Below are 20,443 nucleotides of genomic sequence, written 5' to 3'. Positions count from 1 at the left end.
ACTCCGATGCGGCAGTCCAAACCGCAAAAAGAGTTTATTGATTCTCGCCCCCATGGTTTTTCTAGTAAAGGGATCAATGAACTACCTATGAGATGGGAAAAGTACATAGATAACAACGGTGCATACTTTGATTAATTAAATATATTTTACAAAAAAAATATTGACTTTATATTCCTCCCGTACAAAACGCCAATTTCATATGTCTGGATTGGACATAAGCAAAAGAAACCCGAATAGAAGACAATAGAATATACAGAACAACTGGCTTGAAAATTAAAAAATGAATGTTGCTAGAATTAAATCTTTATTTTCATTTACCAATAGAAAATATATACAGACTTCGAAATTCAGTCTAAAAACTAATATTATATATATAATTATATCCTTAACTACAAAAGTAGCTTAACAATGTTGTCTACATTATGTCATAAAACTCTACTTTTACTCGAATATAGTATTCTGTACGGTGGCGTAGTGCACCAGGGCCCCGGAGCTCAGGGGGCCCTCTAACCTCAGCTTTGAAAAGATAGGAGCATAAAAGAAAAAAACAAAGCAGGCGCGAGCCTGCTCACAAGATTTTTTTTTCTTTTTCTTATGTTTTTAAATGAACATCAACAATTATAGAACTCCTGATTTAAGATTTTTAGCGCATGCGCCAAGAGTCCTCGATAAGCATGTGCGGTTTTTTATCGTTATTTCAATTATTTGGTAGTCAGGATAAGTACGCCCGCCCGTAGCACATTAGATCAGCGATAAGCTCACGTGCTTGACGGTCTTGAGATCAATTCGACATTCCATCCATCAACTTTTTAGTCAAGTTTTCATTCGCCCTCGACTTGCATCAGTTCTCATTCATGATAATTGTAATGTTTTCAACTTTCTGGCGTCTCAGATGCATTATAATAGTTGACGCTAGGTGTGTCGCTGACTGTTGTAATTATATATATAGAAACTGTAGAAATTGTAATCTTATATTAATTTTTTTTGTATATCACGTTGTACTTTCACGACTTTTTTGAATCGGCTTTAATAAGTACTCCGACCCGGTCCCCGGGAAAAAGAGCATTTAAACCCCCATCTAGTTTTTTAATGTTTAAAGAATAAAGTTTTTTTTTATTATCTAATTACTAATGTAATAATGATAAGAAAAAGTAATACATATATATACATTAACATGAAACTTACCTAACTATTGTTATTATTATTATTATTTTTAAATGTGCATCTTTTTTGTTTTATTGTTTCTTTTTTCTTTATATTTAATTTTTTTTTCATATTTTCAATAATGAATTTTTAAAGTAAAAAATGATGTATAATAGAATTTGGACATATGATTATTGTCTGTAGGTGAGTGTATTAGAGTAAATTATACAAAATCTATTAGCAGCTTTAGTGAGGTTGTTGAATGCTGTTAGATGGAAGACTTTTGTTCTCACTGTTACTAGTCTGCGTGCTTGTTACAAATATTGTGTCCCCAAGAACTTTGCTGATTATTGTGTTTGAGTGGAGTGATGCTTGTGTTTGGAGGATATTGATATTAACGTTGTCGTAGTAACTCTTTAGATTCTTTGTCACTACTCCTGTGGCGCCCACTACTATCGGGATCGTTGTGACTGTGCTTTTCCACAGTCTAGAGAGTTCGACTTTCAGCGGATGGTATTTGCTGTTTTTTTCTATTTCCTTTGCTCCAATATTATAGTCGGATGGTACCGAAATATCAATAAGGTAAGTTTTATTGTTGATTTTATCTATGTTTATAAGGTATATTGTTTATAGGTCTATTGTGAGTTGTTGTGACATCGGCTTGTATGGGAATTTCCCACATTAATTTGGCTATATTATTTTCCTTTACAGTGGGTTGTTTAAGTTCTTCTTTCCACTCTGTTAACTTCTATTTTGCTTTTTCTTGCTAAGCACCAGAATATATACTGTACCAAATTGTTATGTCTTTTAATATAATATGTTCCAGCTAGTTTTTCGCATCCTGCGAGGAGGTGTTGCATCTTTAGATACGCACAAGCGGCATTTTCCGTCGACGCTTCGTTTCAATATGTCGCGTTCGTGCTGACATGTTAGCACCGCTTGGTCTTCGTCAGTTAGTCCTACTGTGTACTAGTCAGTTAATCCTACTGAAAATTATTATTTAAAAATATTTAAAAATGAAGTAAGGAACCTAAACATAAAATATATATTATAATACACTATTAGCTAAGACAGGTGATTTATTTACTCGCCCGTATATAACTACAATTATACCGCACAACCATTTTTTAACATGCATTTATTAAAATATTTTATAATATCTCTGAAAGTTGAAATTGTAAAGCGTGAATACTAATAGCGATAATGATATATACTATTATTTTATATATTTTGATAAGGATTAAAACTGCGTGACAAGTAGATACTTTATAATAATCTCACAGCATCTTTCCTGCCGAAAACTATAACCCATAACACTGTGAAAATTCTATATTGTATGGATTTGAAGATTTTGCGTGAATCTATATATATACACATCCTAAAACACTTTTGGCGTCAGACACGTTATGCAACGTTATGACGTCCCCTGGTTCTGATATTTTTATTATAACCTTGAAGTGAATACTGCTAAGTTTTTCGATTTCCTACCCAATGATATATTTCTCATTCCTTTAACTGTGTTTTCCACGATATTTATCTTGCAGTCGGGGCCAAACATTTTCGAACCCCGAAGCATGTTGATGAAGTTTTGCCTTCCGAGTATATATATATATATATATATATATATATATATATATATATATATTGTCTACAAATTACCTACTGCGCCGACTTTTTCATTTCCAGTACATAAATGCGGCGTTGCCAAAATTAAATTGTAAGAAAGAGATACAAAGACAGTTTCTTCTCTTTCTTACACTGGTTAAATAATTTATACTTAAACTAATTTTCGTCCGCAGCGTGTGACATAGGACATGGGAGACCTTGTTAGGTTTCTTTTATGCTTTGTTATTATTAAAAACCATATGTCCTTTTATGTACCCCTGACAATACGTATGTAATATTATGATGATCGATTAATATCGATTCAGAATATATAGAAGTATATTGTTATTAGACGTCCTTGTATTTTGAATTGCGTCCATATTTTTAAGTCTTATCAATAAATCAATAAACTAGACAGTAGTCAAGTAGGAAGCACAGTCATAACTGCGGTGTTTATAAAGTAGCCGTAGCCACAACAATAATAAAAATAAGGAATGTGCTTATTTCCGTATTGTTTATAAAATATAAATATATCTTATTATTTTGTAACCTATAAACGCGGTTCCCTATTTAAAAGTAAGACTTATAGCTAAACTGAACGCATCCCTATCCTATTTATATACCTCTTATAAGCTTTACTTAAATCTATAACTCCATAGTGAATACAAAACTTAACGTCAGCCTACAGCAAGCAACGCACCTATTGGTCGATTACCTAGACCAGAACACCCAGAAACCCAGATCATTATTTGCATATTGTAAACTACATAAATGAGATATATGCAGGCTGCACTTTTTATCGCTATTATGTTGACTCATGTAGAAAAATATAACTAAATGACCCTATTACTATGACATGCTATAATCTCGCTTGAGATATCCCTACACTAAGCTATGGGGACGTCCCTAATAAGGACGAGTCATTTTACTACAAACGACTCTTCTCGCATAAAACGATAAGTGCGTCATGCCAGCCTGGATGAAATCCATTGATTGATATTGTTCTTCACTGCATGAACGTATCAGTATAGTAGTATTACTGTCTCCTCAACGTACTGCAACATTCGGTTATGATACCGGTACTACCGATCAACGAGAGATATCATTAACGACATAATAACGTTAACCACATAGTAAATACACTACTCCAGCAACCCGGCAAGATAGAGTGGGGGACCTTACCGTATCGCCGAAGACGTTATACGGTAACATCAAACCCCACAACTGCATCACCTAAGCAAATACAAGAAGACATCGCCATGAGGGACACTAATGCAGCGACCGAGATCAAGCCACATAGCCCCCCGCCCCATGTCGAATTATCAAGTATCCGCTAGAGTATATTCAGTACAGTACTCGCACTACACAGTAACATTTTTTTGAATAACATTATGAGTACTCGGTAATGTAAAAGCACTTCTTGAGATCATTTCTTATGTACTTAGTACAATAATTGTTATTTAACAATAATAATAATCTTTAAACATATTAATCGTCACCCGGTTTTAGAGTGATCGTACCAACAGCCTCCATTTTTAATTGGTTGCTGATAAAAGTCGTTATAAGAGTTTTTTAAATGACCGCTTTACGAACTTGCGTCCGTCGATCGACACAGTTTTAGATATTGTTACAGGAACTTGCTTAACTGACGATTCACAAGAATCTGCAACATGTAAGATAAGGTTAATAAGCATTATGCTTATTTATTACGCCCGTCATTATTATTGAAGAAGCACTTCAATCATTATATATATATATATATTTATGTTTTTCGTATATATTTTTGTTTTAATTTATATATTTAATAGTCATCGATATGACTTTTGAACATCAGTATGTATCGCCCACAATACATATGTTTTTATAATTAGTAACTTTTATTTACAAGCCGTACCCAACCGTAATTATATTGTATTAATTCCTATTATACGGTTATCAAGGTAAACCCTGGCCATAAATTATATTGTTTTTATAAATTATATTTTTATATATAATATATATAATGTCTCATTGAGAACATTTATTCACGGCCCCACATACAGTCTTTTATAATAATCATTTATATAAATTTAGTGCATAACGCACATTTCATGTATTTATTCATTTTGCCATGCAAAATTATTATTTTATTATTCTTATATAATTTTAAGGATTAACACCAGAGCTAGCAGCCTCGCGGTGTCACACGTCCAGCTGCACCGCCCGGTGTCATTCTTCAATATGTAACTGATAAAGATCAAGCGGGCGGCCGCGCGACGGCGCCATCGCACGTCCTCGTCGCCAAATATAATACCAATACATATCCGGGTGCCTGGTAGGTACCAGCTATATATACCATATAGTATGTATCATCAGGTGATGATACATACTATATGGAGTATATGGAGTCGCCGAGCACCATGCCCCTATATATGCCTGGCGATGATTATGACAGCACGGGGTAACCTGTTTTTGATTACATGAACATTCCCGGCGCGAGGTAACCTGTTTTGATTACATGAACGTTTCCGACAAGGGGTAGTTCGATTACACGAACGTTTCCTACATAAATGTATATATGTTTTAACATTCTTGTCCTTGTATGTATGTATGTATATTATATATTTGTATGTACGTTTGTATATGTGTATATATATTTATTATAGGTATAGATTCAGTTCGTTACAAACTGTTCAATCGCTCAACAGTCTAAATTAACTATATTAAATAAAATAGATTTATTGTTAAACATATATATAAATGTGTTGAAATATTTTACATTCGTCCGCCCAGCCACTGCGCGTCCGTGGTATCCACCATGCACTGTACTATCATCTGCATAGCAATGTATGTTCCCAAGAGAGAGCATATCATTGATATGCAAAAGAAAGAGCGTGGGAGATAGCACAGATCCCTGGAGGACCCCTGCATTCAGTACATAGAATTGTGAACATCAACCATAAACTAAAACACGAAGGCTACGCTTGTGTGGGAAGCTGGCAATCCAGGTGCAAAGTTGAGCAGGCAGATCATATGCCGACAGCTTGGAGAGAAGACTTCTGTGCCAGACCCTGTCGAAAGCCTTGGAGATATCGAGGCTGACAGCCAACGATTCCCCATGCTTGTCGATAGCTTCACCCCAGAGGTGTGTTACGTACGCAAAGATCGCCTGTAGACCGATTTGGTCGAAATCCGTACTGACGATCATTAATTAGACAGTGATCTTCTAGGTAATGGATCAGTTGGTTGTTTAGAATCCGTTCCATCACCTTACAAAGTACTGAAGTGATAGATATAGGCGATAGTTTGCCGGGTCAGACCGATCCCCTTTTTTGGGAACCGCTTGCACATTAGCTCTTCTCCAAGCCTCCGGCACACATCCCGAAGAGAGAGAAAGTTGGAACAGGCGCGTTAACACAGGAGACAGCTCCGCCGCGCACTTCTTCAGCACTATGGCTGGTATTCCATCGGGACCGCTAGCTTTCCGTACATCAAGTGATTGCAGCTCTTGGAATTTTTATTGTAGTTTGCTTTCAGTGTGTCAATGTTAGATGCCCCGCTAACGCAGCCGCCAACGAAAATTTACGTTTATTAACACATATATGTGTAAATAGGTACCTGCTTTTTAAGGACAATTATTATATATATACCCGAAATGTACTTACATAATTACCTAGAAATCAAACAACAATATTATCTCGAAATATAAAATGTGTTAAAGGCCACGCCACCTTAACTCGTTTTTTAAAATATATCTCGTTTTTTAATTATTCTTGTTTAAAAGTGTGTCCATATCTAGCAGCAAAGATAACCATTTAAAAAAAAAACCATAAATCTATATCGAATAGGTATCTAACTATAGTGTAAGTTGGCAGTTATAGAAAATCAAACTAATCTGAACTAAAATTATTTTCTACTATTTTAAAAATGTTTCTACTGCGAGGTCTTTAACATATTTTTAATAAAATATTTTGATTTTTTCCGAATTCGAAGTATGGCTAATTACTATGGTTTTTTGAATTTTTAAACCGAATTATTAATGAATGAAGCGAGTTGGCAACGTCGCAACTCAAAGTAGTATTTGGACGCCAAATAAGCGGATATTTCGTTATTGCTGAGAAGCGAAGAATACGCGGCATTAATATACGCGCTGCAGCGCCACAGCTCGGCCGTGAAATCTTCCGGAACTTTTGATTATATATTTACAATCTTATGTATATATATAAAACAAAACTTACCTTTTTTAAGTATTAATGACAAGTATGTTAATCACTTATCATTCAAGTTTTGTCAGTGACAAAATACTTTATTTACATATGTGTATTTTTTTTTCATTTAACCTATTATTCTGTTATCAAGTGTATAAAATTCATTGTGAACTTTTGACCTTACATTACTTGATATACATATTTTATACTTCACTCAGAAGCGCCGGTGAACACTCAATCAAGCATTCTATCTATAATAAACATGTCTAAGGCAAATACCGAATCCAAAACCAACGATGGAAAGGTAACGAAAACTATTGTCTCGTCACCGCATATTTACAAGCCCGTAGGACCTTACAGGTATGTTTTTTATAACTATCCGTCATGTAAGTTCACTTGTATTTTTTAAATCTAAGTCTTTTCTATTATGTAGTAAAAACGTAATATGCAATAATGGAATTACAATTATTACATTAAACCTAATATGAATAGCCTATTTCGGCGAACTTGTTATTTTGTTTCTATTTAGGTACTTCAACTATTACTGAGTATTATGAATTTTAAATGTCATACTCACTTAGAAGTTATAATAGTAATTACTTTCTGAATATATTATCAAGTAGATTATAAAACGATAAAATGGAATAAAATTACTAAAGATCTATTGATTTGTTTATATTGGCTATTGGCTAATAATAAGCGCCCGATATTAGAAACCTAGGTCCTGAGTTTAAATCCATCGTCGGGCCAATAAAAGGTTATCGTATTTTTCTGCCATCAAATTTTCAGTAGCAGCCCGGTGTTAGGCAGTTGGCAGCATTTATACATCCACACTTTAGAAAATATGTAGTAACCGTTGGATTGCAACTGAAATCTATTTGTTTGTTGACTCGCAATGTTTTGGTCGGAATTGGTCGGGAAAATCAGAGAATTATAATATTATCACCATATTCGTTGTACATGTATATTTTATCATGTAGAATAGGTAGATGTTGAAATATATATATATATTTACGAGTATATATGGGAGAACTTGGCGACCTACTTCAACAGAATAAACCTTGATTCACCGAAATCGGTCTAGCTGTTATCGAATCATCGGTAAAAATACTGACAATTTGTATGTGTATTGTTTTCCATATTTTCCCCAGTTTTCCCATATTAATAATTTGTTTATGTACATGAATACTTTTTTTTAGCCAAGCAATTCTAGCAGACAAGACTCTCTATGTTTCCGGAGTACTGGGCTTAGATCATCAGGCGCAGCTAGTGTGTGGTGGCGCTGAAAGTCAAACTAGACAAGCATTGGACAATTTGAAGCACGTCTTAGAAGCTGGTGGCTCCTCTCTCGCGGGGGTTGTAAAAACTACCATTCTACTGAGCAACATGGATGATTTCCAAGTTGTTAATCAAATTTATGCACATTGTTAGTATTAATATTTTAATATAAAATATTTAATTTATCCAGTAGCCCGTCAGAGGCTCAGTGATCAGAAGATTCGAGTTAACAAAAAGTACAAATGATTATTATAAATATGTAGTATTCAGTCTATTCCAATGGCAATTGGTCGAAATCTAAAAAGTCAATGGTATTCATAATGGATTTGAGAAAAATTGGCATATTAAATATTGGAAAGTTGTTATCATAACATTGGAAGTAAAATTATAGTAGATATATATACTTAAGTAGCAAAGTGTATTATAAATAAAAATATATTAATTGTTAGAAATATGTTAAATCATTAAAAATACTAAATTGTCTATAGTTTTATCCTAATACCTCTGTTTAGATAAACACCATAAGGCTGTATGTGAGTAGGGTATATGCTGGATAACTCTATTATAATTAACACGTAAATAGTGGATATTTAAATAAACAAGACAAAGGACATATACCTAGTGGAAATAATACATTAATCAAGAACTGTTTATAGTGTATGTATGGTTATAGTGTAGTGACTGTTTATATAATATAGCAGAGCAAATTGCAAGAAGTATGGTAAATCCAAGTGTTGTTTATCTGCACTTCTTCTGTCATTGGAATAGACTTAAATTTTTTAATTAGTTGTCGGTGAACTTAATTTAAATCGAAATTTATTTATTTCCATATAGCTTATACATATTGCAGGTTTTAATCTGGGTTAACATCACTGAGTTTTTATGAGTGTGTTTATAATTCATCTTTTGATACTCAGATTTTGAGAGTCATAAAACAAGCTTAACACTTGCATTATATGTAGTATATTATTAAGTAGATACTCTTGTTTATAATATATAAAGTATACTTGCTTTGCCAAGCCGTTCCTAATCACTTGTGTGGTTAATATGTAATTTCAGATTTTCCAAAAGACTTCCCGGCACGTGCTACGTACCAAGTAGCTAAATTGCCTCTCGGCGCAGCGATTGAGATTGAAGCAATTGCTTTGAGTGGAGACCTCGTCATAGCTGAAGCAGGTCCATGTCCCTGTTCCCGCATCTAACGCCCCAGCCCCCAGCCCCATCTACATTTGGAACAAATATCAAACATAACATAAATAAATAAATGATGAACTGGCATTTAAATTAAAAATACCACATTCGATTTATTTTATTTTCGTTTTTTCTATGTTATACTAGCTAGTATTGTCTATATATCCTTATCCACCCCAACTATGCATGATTTTAAACTTCTGACACTTCTGACTGTTTTTTTTGTTTTGTTGCTATTGAAAGCTTGTTAAATATTCATATATATTTTCTCTAATTTTCAATATGATTACGTTAACCGTAATTCACCTCGGTATGACAACTAATTTTATAAAATAGATACATAAAAATATATAACTCATTCCATATCGTACCTTATTTTTTCACCTGACCAGGTACGTCCTTCTCAACTCAACTCATTGTAGTAAATAAAAAAAGATAACATAGAGCAATGGAGAAAAACACATTTAAAATAAAAACGTTCCACAATAAAACAATTCAGAGACATGCACTTTAAAATGCAGATGATTTGGTCACAGTTAGAATGTCTGAAAAAGGTAGACTAGGTTCGCAATATCGAGTTCTATTTTTATTATTAAAATATGTAAGTATCTTGTTTAAGTTCAATTATTTAATATAGTGGCTCTATCGACTCTGCCAGAACAACAAACACGGTTTCTTGATTTGATTAATATAGATTTTGACCTACGGGTAAATCAACTTGAATTACCGCTTGAAAACAGCTTGAAAACCGGAGTAAAACAGTGTGTTAGCAAAAACACGCACGCCGCACCGTCGTAAAATAACCTTAGAAGTGTCATGCCATTTCGTTTATTATTATTTTCTTACTAATTAGTTCACTGTTCATTGTTTGTTTTGGTTGATCCATTGTTGTTTATATTAAAATTATTAATTTGATTTGAACTACCCGGAATTGAATAGTAACAATGAATGATTCTTTAATGCTATAATTATAGAGGAATGAAAAAATTTATTCTTTTTCTATATGATATTAAAGAGGGAACTAAATTTTATGGTAGAGATGAGGCTTTAAATACAATATCAGAACGAATTATCCTTGACATAAATAATTTGTCGGATGAATGAAAGCGAGGATGAGGTTGACTACGAAATGTAGTAGAAGAAATTCATCAATAAAAATGACTTTTAACATATGTCATTTTAAGTATTTATACTTTTATTGTACACTAAAAAATACAAAACATGGATGCATCGTAATTATGAATAGCATACAAATTTGGCAACCAAACGGTGTAAAGAATTACTCATAGGATATGAGGTAGGTGGTACATGTAATAATAATAAATAAAATGACATAAATCTATAACAAAAACAAACTTATAAATAAATATCAATAAAAATATAAAATACACATATATCATTAAAAAAAATTTATTATTAAGACATACTAAAATTACAAGTCTACATACAATATGAATACAATATACAATAAATGCGATAAAAAGTACGATAGTACTTCCTAGAGTATTTGTTTATTTATTATGCTGACTGACTGCTCAATTTTTTATAAGTAAGATATATAGCGATTAATTTTTTTACTAGTTCACGTGTAGTGTAGTGTAGTGTGGAGGTATAGGTGTTAGGTACTCTATACCCTATACCATCAAAGAAGAAGTAAAGATAAACAACAAACCTTCGATTTATGTACCTATTATATATTTATGATAAAGAAGTATAAATTGTAGATATTTTATTAATTCTAGGGCAAAGCGAAATACAAACACAAGAAAGTAATAATTAATTACCAAGTGGAGCGTTAATGCCCAATAACCGCAGGGTGTTGTGGGGAATTTCACAGCTAGCACTCAGCGACAACACATCGATGTTGGTTCTGAACCTTATTTTATTTTATGTAGAGTAAGTAATTTCTTTATTATATGTTATGATTATATTATACTGTTTGCATATTTACTCTTCGTACTGTTTTGAGTGATCATTGTGATTAGGTTACTTATAAAGACTACTAATACTACTTACCTTATATATATATATATATATATATATATATATTTTTCATTTTTGTATATTTCATTGAATTGATTTATTATCAAATAATAAATCTAACTTTGTCTTTATGTTGTAATTCAGTACCAAAGGTTAAAGGTTAAATAAACCAAAATCCGACTTATAGCAATACCTATTTGTAATATAATCGTAATTAGTGTTTACTCTACTCTACTAAGACTAATAAATTAATATTCAAATATAAGTTATTTGAATATTAATTTATTATTAAAACGTCGTGTGTTGTATTTATATATATATAATTAACTGTATTGCAATTGGAGTGGGAATGAAGGTAAACAAACTTTAGATTTACAATTTGCATGCGATTTTCTAATTGTTCTGCTGTATTATACGCTAAAAATAATTCTTGATTAATTTACCTTTATTTATAATATAACACTATTCCACTTAACTAGTTATAACCACATTAATTTAACTTTCGAAGTTCTGATTACAACTTCGCGTACATTGACAACGCCATTTTTTCGCGAATCCTTAGTGAATAACATAGATTATTGCGTCAATTGATATTGGTGTCATAGTCGTTTATTTGGGTTTATTCCTGTTGTGGTTGGAATAAGCTATACCTGCTAGTGTGTTGAACTCAATTTAAATCTTAATAGGAAAATTAAAAAATCGTTCGTATCGAATATATATATTATTTACTTTTATTTTGATTATTTTCTAATATTAAGGTGTTTTACGTTTCAGAATGACACTTGAAGGTGTATAAAGTCATCGGAAAAGACTAGCGTCTGAGACACAGGCTCGGCCTGGTTAAGCGCTTGTACCTATTGAATATGTACTTACCTACCTACCTACTATACGTAATTGTAATGTATTAAGCTATGGACACTAAATGTATATTTTATTGTCTGTTAAATAAGTAAATATTATATATATTTTTAAATATTTTCTTTGTAATACTTTGTTTAGTTAAAGTCCTTTTCTAAACTTAGGTAACGATTTTTATAAAGGTAGTAAAAAAGGATTTTGTGAATATATAATTGGTAAAAAAGGGAAAAAGATTGGTTCATAGCGCAATATTTATTTCTTGTTTACTTTGGACGCAATTTTTTAAAGATTGCAGATTATTGTATTTTTTCTCCTTTTTTTTAACTAAGGATGTCCTTTTCGATAGCATGTCCAATTTTCTTTAACATTCCAAATTGATGTTTTTTAAATATTGCTTAGATTTTTTTTTAGTTTAATTAATTATGATTATGATTTAATAAATTAAAGAAGTATTGTGTTATTTGGTAGTAGAATGTGACAAGATTGAAAGTAAGTAAAGTAAGGCTAAGTTCTATTACAACTTGGTACATATTATTATATATGAATACTCTTACATCTCATTCTCTCTTACATCAGATAATATGTGTGTTTCGTGACTATACACATAATAGTAGTAATTTAATTCCTAAAGCCCTTTGTCGCCAAAAGTCTAGTAAATCAATTACAAACATAAAAAAAATGGTAAGGCACGACATCAACAAAATCATAGCAGACGTTGGGCGTATGTTAAAAGTAATCTTACATTTTCTACGGTTACCAAATTTAGGTACGATCTCAATCACGCAAGCCTTAGTTCTAATATGACGAGGACTTTGCCCTCTATATATATATTAATAGACTGTTAATAACGTTTAGTCGTTATCTTATTTATGTGACTAACATTTTATTGGTACAAAAGAAAACATAACTACATAAAAAAATTGTCGTTAAAAATAAAAACGTTCAAGGTATAAGTACAATAATTGCGTCAAAGTGGAAGAATGCTTTACACTCGTTTAATTTGAAAAACGCGAAGGGGGTGCGAGGTCAACTGAGTGGGCAACCTCCTCCCATAATACTCGTAGTTGCGAACGATACAATCTTGTAGGTGCGCAGTCGAGTTTAGTTCTTGTAGCCGAATAGTCAAAGGCTTGTCATTGTTGTATTACAACAGGTCCCTAACAAACGCATGGCTGACATTTAGTATATAGACGTACATCATGGGCTGCACCAGCAGCGCTCCAAACATGGCAGACATACATTCAAATAGCGCAGGTAGGTATACTAAGCACGTTTAAACTAAAATCTCTTTTAATACGCATTTTATCAATATTTTAAATAAAGACAATATTAAAATGTTGGACTTATTAAGTTATATTTTCTTTAGAAAATTATATTGTTCACAGTATTCAGACATAATTGGTGTTTAACGTTCTTTGTTGTTTCATTAGCCGTGCGAAATCGTGATCGTAAATGCCTGTCTCAGGGTTGAACGTTTGCTTAGTAGTTAGAGGTCAATGCTAAAAGTAGAATTAGAGCTACTTTATTTATTTTTGTCATATCCTAATTTGTAGCAACTTATGACCATTTATATATTTTTTTAAATCCACATGATCCAATCACAGATGAATAAGTAGGTTTACTTTGCGACCGGCCCAGAATACATGTATGTATCCACGTTCTGCATTTAGGTACACCTACCTACCTACCTATGTAATATATAATATGTAAATTATTTTACAGCTATAACCAAACAAATTTTTAATAACGTATTAAGTACTCTATCTTATTAACGACAACTGTTTTCCTTGGTCATATCAAAAATCTTTAATTATTCTAAAGTAGGTATCAGAATTGTGGGAATAATAAAGCTTCAAATTCTAATAATTAATAAGTAAATTTAGTAAGATTTTCAGTATTTTGCTTTCTTCTTTGTTACTTGAATTGGTAGTTTTTATTATTGTTGAAGCAAAATTGTCAACATTTAGTTTTACATCGATATATTATAAATAATCACCTCGCTCAGACATTGTCTTGAGGATAAATTACACCACCTCAAAATTTCAACAATATTCTAACTTTGCGTTTTAAGTAATTCCGAAGGAAAATGAACTAAATAGTTTCTCTTTTTTTATCTAATAATATTAATATGATTACAATAGCTGGAATTAACTATAATAATAATAAATTATATATTTATATTATTGCAGTTTAAAGCGGGATTGAGACTTTAATTTGATTTATTTGATATAAGTGTATTAGAATCCACAAACTAAAAAGATACGAACAAAACGGAAATAATGTGTCTATAAAAATGTTAATAGGTAAATGTGAAATTATTTTCGATTCGTGTTATCTGGCTTGTTTAATAAACAATATTAAGCGTAAAAAATCGCAATTATTTAAATGTTATTTCATTATTTAAGAAATTTTATGTAAATACTATGTGTAAGCCCGTCTGGGTAAGTACCACCTTACCTAACTAGTTATGATATCTACCTAATAGAAATAAAAAAAAAACCTTATTAACACTTTTAATTCAGCAAAAAGACTACTTCAGTTAAGAACGATAAATGATAACCTAACCTAACCGGTGACAGTCATGATACAGATAATATAATTAATAATAATTGGAATCGACTTCTATAAAAAGGAGATTATCTCTATGTGCATGATTTTTCTATCACTTGAACATATACATATATGTATTGTATACTAATGCAAAAAAATATATTAAGGTCACATTATTATGTAAATGTAGACAATTACATATTTAATACTTGTGGTTAGTTATTTTCTTTTTATACATAATAAGTTTTTTATTATTGTTTTTATCGTTTATGAGGATTTAATTGTATAATTAAATAAAGTTACATGTCTGATTTTATCAAATATAAACAGACGAAGTAAAGATTGTATACAACCAAACCATACTATATAAAAAAATTTTGGGAAATAATTTTAGTTTTATTTATATATAATACATTATTGAATTGCATATATCAGTGAAGTATCAACTTAAAAATATATATAATAAAATATGTTTATAAAAACTTTCTTAAAACAATATATGGATGAAGACAGATATCAGCGATAGAAACAGCATATTAGTATATGTTACATTAACTTGCATTACATTACAAATTTATACAGAAACGTACGTAATATTTATTCATCGTCATCATCATATTCAAAAAAGTAATCAAAGGCTAACGTATCTTCTCCTTATTACTTACTATACGCTGGTCCAAATCGGGTTGGTGGATACACATGTGGTAGATTCTTATCCAACCCATGTGGGATTCGTCGAAAGATTTTTGTTTTGCATGATACATGAAAGTGCTTGTACAGATTTAAATTCGCAATAATCGGCAATTAATACATTTTAACCACTACGCACTCTTGTGCGTAACTTCAAACGTAGCTTAATACCTTTTTTTTTTTTATAGAATAGGAAGGTGGACGAGCATATGGGCCACTTGATGGTAAGTGGTCACCAAACGCCCTTAGACATTGGCATTCTAAGAAATGTCCACCATCGCTTATAGACAATGCGCCACCAACCTTGGGAACTAAGATTTTATGTCCCTTGTGCCTGTAATTACACTGGCTCACTCACCCTTCAAACCGGAACACAACAATATCAAGTATTGCTGTTTTGCGGTAGAATATCTGATGAGTGGGTGGTACCTACCCAGACGAGCTTGAACAAAGCCCTACCACCAGTGACTATCCCTAACCTATCTCCGAGAGTAAAGTTCGAGGTCGACTTCCTAGAAAAAACATTTTTAAAATCTTTAACAATCTCATAATTGGCTTAAGTATTGCCAGTGTAACTGAACAGATGTGAAATATAAAAATTTATAAACGTAGTTTGTGGAATACCATGGAAAGTATCATAAATTGTGTAAATAATTACGTGTTCAAGGAATAAGAAAACTTTTTGATGAATCATGTTTTGCTCATTGTGTATATTTTTAAATTGTTTTAGAAAATGTGAAAGAAGAAAAAACCTTAGAGACATACCCTGAGACAAAAAGCGATGAACTGGAACGTAACATTGTTGATAATGAACAAAGTAAAATTGTGCTTCCTTTGTGTGATAATTTAGAAGACAATATACAATTATCTAGAAATAGTTCTTTCATAAAAACATCAGCCATCCATCAAGTGGAAAATGGTACGTACACATTAAAGTATCTAGGTTTTTGTAGTTGTGCGTTTGATTTGTTATTTTGTTATGAATGGAATGTAACTATTGCAACTTAATTATAGTTTAAAGGTGTTTCACAAATTAATTATTTTTATGCATTCCTAAGCCTTCAATGTCTGCACAATTGTCAGCGCATCTTTATGTTATTAATTTCAATTACTTCAAAACAACATTTTAATATGATGCACGTGAATTTATAAATTGAAATATAGAATAAAAACGTTTGTTCCGATAACAGTTAAAAAGCGAAAAATGGCTTAGGCTGACATTTAAATACCTACTTACCTATGTAAATATGCAAGTGTACCGTCGCCATTACCGCCTTAATCGTGCTTTTAAAAATGTCCCTCAAGCGGTAGGACTACATAAGTCTTTTTAAACAACATGTTTATTATGATATTAAAAAAAAGTTTATTATTTCTTGTTCAACAAAACTAAATATACTTTTACTTATATCTAAATAAAATAATAAAATGTTAAAAAAAATCTATTTCATGTGATTTTTGTCTGAAAATATTTTACTCAAACTCTTTTTTAACTCTTTTTGAATTTAGAAACAAATAAGTCGTTGGGTGATAAGGCTAGACTATAAGGTGGGTTTAACCCATATATGTGTAGAACCATCACAAAACTATTGTGAACCGGTTTCTTGCAAAAGCGACACACTGAATATTTTTCTTCGTCCTTTTTAAGTCTTCTTTCAGTGTCATTAATATAGGAACGAACAGACTTTCGGTGATTATAATGTCCTCCAAACCGATTTCTTACACGGCGGCCAATTTCAGGAGAAATTAGCCAACTACGCATTAGATATTATAGTGCACAAGTGTGTGCACAAACACAAGTGCACTCTCTATACCCTAACTCTCATAATCCGATGGGATGGTAATCCGAAACGACCGGAAAGAGTTCAGGCGCATGACCAATGGCTTTATGTGCTTTCGGGGGCACGGGAGTGTACGCAGTTCCTACTTCCAGACTTCGGGCTGCTACTGAGAATTTTTTGACAGAAAAACCCAATAACTTTTTAGTGGCCCGACCTGGGAATTGAACCCAGGACCTCCGGGTCTGCGGCCTTACATCAAGCCACTAAACCAACGAGACAGTTCGGTGATTTTTTCCCCCTTTTCAATAAAATCATATCTTAAAAGTCCTTTACAGTTTCATATATTATTTTCGGGTATTCACCGCTATATTATGCTATTTTAAATTTTGCCTAACGTTTTGACAGATTTCTCCCTGTCGTTTCGCGTGGTGGATGGGCTTTGTGCAAGCCCGTCTGTTTATGTACAGCCCACTCATCATATATTTTTATTCCAAGAGCAATACTAAGTAATGTCGTGTTCTGGTTTGAAGGTTAAGTGAGCCAGTGTAACTACAGGCACAAGGGACATAACAACTTAGTTCCCAAAATGAGTAGAGCATCGCTGATGTAAAGATTGTTTAATACTTATTTTAGTATATAATAATATGAACATGCCAGTCTGCCTGCTTATATAATAAAAAAGTCACTAACTGACTGTCCTTCGATGTTCAAAATATACAATTGGTAGTTATTATATTTCTGGTTAAGGCTGATCTGATAGTAGTTTCCAATTATGATTGTACCGAGTAAGCATCAGTGTCCCCACTCCTTCCTCCATTGATCATCAGAATCAGATATTACATAAGAGCTACTATTTCCTTTTTACAATCTTGTAATTTTACATCTCAATAAAAGAAAGAAATTTCCTTTTTACATGAACGTTAATGGCATAATGTACCAACATGCTAATTAAAAAAAGACATATGTTGTCCTAGTCAATAAACTGTGTTTATATTTTTAGTCGTGTTTGGGCACCTTCCTTAATAGAAGGTATGTTTGAAGAGAATTAACTATACAAATTTTAAAAATCATTTTGCACAATTCGCTATGTAAACTTCTCTCTATCACTTAATCACCAATCTGCACTTGTGGTTTATTTAGGTGAACTGCACGTTAGGTCAGAATCTACATCTGTCGTGGAATAAGATGGCTATCTGTTATACAATAACACAAGCATACCTTTCGAACACTCGATGGTAAGTCAAAACCACTATTAATATATCATTTAATTGAATATGAACTGCTACTATTATTTATAACATATAATTTTAAGCAAACTTGTAACTTATTTTCTTTTTATCTAAAATTCGGTTATAAAATTCGATAGACAACATACGTACGTACTTATACGAACAAAGACATATTTTACGAATTTTGCAAGATAAGGAAATATGATTTGATGTCAAAAAAAGAAAACAAAATAACATTCTCAAGTTCTAGTGCCTTATCCCGTTTTAATTCTTATTTCACTGCATATGCGATAGACATATTACGATGTAAACGTTTTATGTATACTCTTCTTCTTTCCGTTAAAAGCTAATGATTAGCTGTACTAGCTATAGTTTACCTTCGATTATAATTACCACTTCGGCTTATTTTCTAACCAGTACTTAATTGGACAATTATAATAGATTGAATTTCCTACGTAGTAAACAATTATTGCCTACTATATTTTGGTCCTGGTAAACAATGCCTTGATGTTCATAAGAAATAAATAATAATATAAGGAACCAGCGTCGTTACAGACATTCGTAACCCCAAAGCGGCTACAACAAAGAAATTCGTCTTTACAGCACCAGGGTCGGATTATTCATTAGGTGGTAGACCGATAATTGGGAAATAATTTTTTAAAATTCATTGCCAATGAAATTGTTTAATCCAAAAATAAATAGAAGTTACAAAAGAGTAAACGAGCTACAACATGGCTAATCCGACTCTGTACAACACAAAACATGACATAACTATAATTCCTTTTAATTTTTTAAAAATATATTTGGTTTTATATAATCAGATTTATTTCAGTTGATCATGTTAAAAACATCGTAGAACAGCATGAAAACTCAGAACCTCATGCAGACCTCTCAACCCAAAATGAACTACCAGCATTAAAAGAAGTAGTGAATCAAGTTTTATCAGAAAATATATTTCAAAGTATAGAAAATATATCAACACTTCCCGACAATGAGAGCGGTAGTGATGAAAATGTATCGATTCATGAAAAAAGTATCGAGCCGCACGATACATGTGAGATCAACGAGGACTTAAAAGAAAATGAGTGAGTAAGCAATAACAAACTCAATTCATAGTATTTACCTGAAAGATTTGTTACGACCGACTACTTGTTGGCTCCTAACAGTTTGAATAAATAATAACATATCTTTTCATTTGTCTATAGCGAACAAGAAAAAATTTTGGAAGAATCAATAAGTCCTAGTCAATCAGAATGTAGTCGAGCAACAAGATGGGAAGCGCTCGCCGACATAGCTGCAGAACTGCCGCCAACTCTCGCAGTCGATCCTTTAACTGGGCAAATTTACTCGCTTGCTAAATAAATTAAATAAGAGTTGAAATATTTATCAATCTCTATATTTTTTAACTTTTATCAATTTGAAACAGTCGCATTTTTTAATTGTCAACGTTAGACGTAAAATTATGATTAAAACAAAAACCCTACCTGGGTATACTATACTAACTACGTAGGTTTTGTTCTTGAAATCAAAATATTTTGCAAGATAAGCTGCACCTGACCTTACTGTATTTTGCATGCAGGTATGTGAAATGCTTTTAAATCTACATAATGTCAACATAATTTATACGCGTTTAAAATAAAAACGTGCTATTTGCTTACTTTGCTGCTGCTCTAGCTGTTATAAAGGTTAGTAATTTACATCAAATGGAATACGCAATTGTAGCTTTTTTAATTATTCTCCACTATTAATTACATGTAACTTTTAAAATATAAATTTACATTTATATCATACTTTTATATGATCTGTGTTTATATATAATTGTACTTATATATGTCTATAATCTATATCTATATATAATATAATATAATAATTATAAATCGTTTAAGGCAAAGTTGCTACCAGTTTCACCAGTAACTCCTACTAAACGATGTAACTGATTTTAATAATTAAA

At 31.9% G+C, this 20,443-nt stretch overlaps 2 protein-coding genes across 3 annotated transcripts; both read left to right on the top strand.

Moving 5' to 3' along the window:
* The first annotated feature begins 7,076 nt into the window (after positions 1-7,076).
* Positions 7,077-9,509, top strand: LOC126774271 (2-iminobutanoate/2-iminopropanoate deaminase). Its single transcript, XM_050495707.1, has 3 exons — positions 7,077-7,295; positions 8,135-8,361; positions 9,273-9,509. The coding sequence occupies exons 1-3, from the start codon at positions 7,198-7,200 to the stop codon at positions 9,413-9,415; spliced, it is 468 nt and encodes a 155-aa protein (XP_050351664.1). The 5' UTR covers positions 7,077-7,197; the 3' UTR covers positions 9,416-9,509.
* Positions 9,510-13,235: 3,726 nt separating this feature from the next.
* On the top strand, positions 13,236-20,215 carry LOC126774279 (uncharacterized). Of its 2 annotated transcripts, XR_007669797.1 has the most exons (5): positions 13,236-13,499; positions 16,216-16,404; positions 18,404-18,498; positions 19,325-19,577; positions 19,698-20,215. XR_007669797.1 is itself a non-coding variant. In XM_050495716.1 (4 exons), exons 1-4 carry the CDS (start codon positions 13,445-13,447, stop codon positions 19,852-19,854), a joined length of 654 nt encoding a protein of 217 aa, XP_050351673.1. In that variant the 5' UTR covers positions 13,238-13,444; the 3' UTR covers positions 19,855-20,215. The 2 variants fall into 2 exon arrangements, 1 of the variants encoding a protein (XP_050351673.1); XM_050495716.1 differs by lacking the exon at positions 18,404-18,498 and having other exon boundaries at positions 13,238-13,499.
* Positions 20,216-20,443: the final 228 nt, after the last annotated feature.

Source organism: Nymphalis io, chromosome 16 (assembly GCF_905147045.1).
Source record: "Nymphalis io chromosome 16, ilAglIoxx1.1, whole genome shotgun sequence".
Taxonomy (NCBI): Eukaryota; Metazoa; Arthropoda; class Insecta; order Lepidoptera; family Nymphalidae; genus Nymphalis; species Nymphalis io.
This window is presented reverse-complemented; position numbering and strand designations above follow the sequence as displayed.

Bases quoted from the DNA above. Each gene is read 5' to 3' on its own strand.
- LOC126774271 (XM_050495707.1), top strand. From the start codon at position 7,198: ATGTCTAAGGCAAATACCGAATCCAAAACCAACGATGGAAAGGTAACG. The intron at 7,296-8,134 runs GTATGTTTTTTA...ACTTTTTTTTAG, and splicing joins AAGCCCGTAGGACCTTACAG to CCAAGCAATTCTAGCAGACA. The intron at 8,362-9,272 runs GTTAGTATTAAT...ATGTAATTTCAG, and splicing joins TAATCAAATTTATGCACATT to ATTTTCCAAAAGACTTCCCG.
- LOC126774279 (XM_050495716.1), top strand. From the start codon at position 13,445: ATGGGCTGCACCAGCAGCGCTCCAAACATGGCAGACATACATTCAAAT. The intron at 13,500-16,215 runs GTAGGTATACTA...AAATTGTTTTAG, and splicing joins CATACATTCAAATAGCGCAG to AAAATGTGAAAGAAGAAAAA. The intron at 19,578-19,697 runs GTGAGTAAGCAA...ATTTGTCTATAG, and splicing joins GAGGACTTAAAAGAAAATGA to CGAACAAGAAAAAATTTTGG.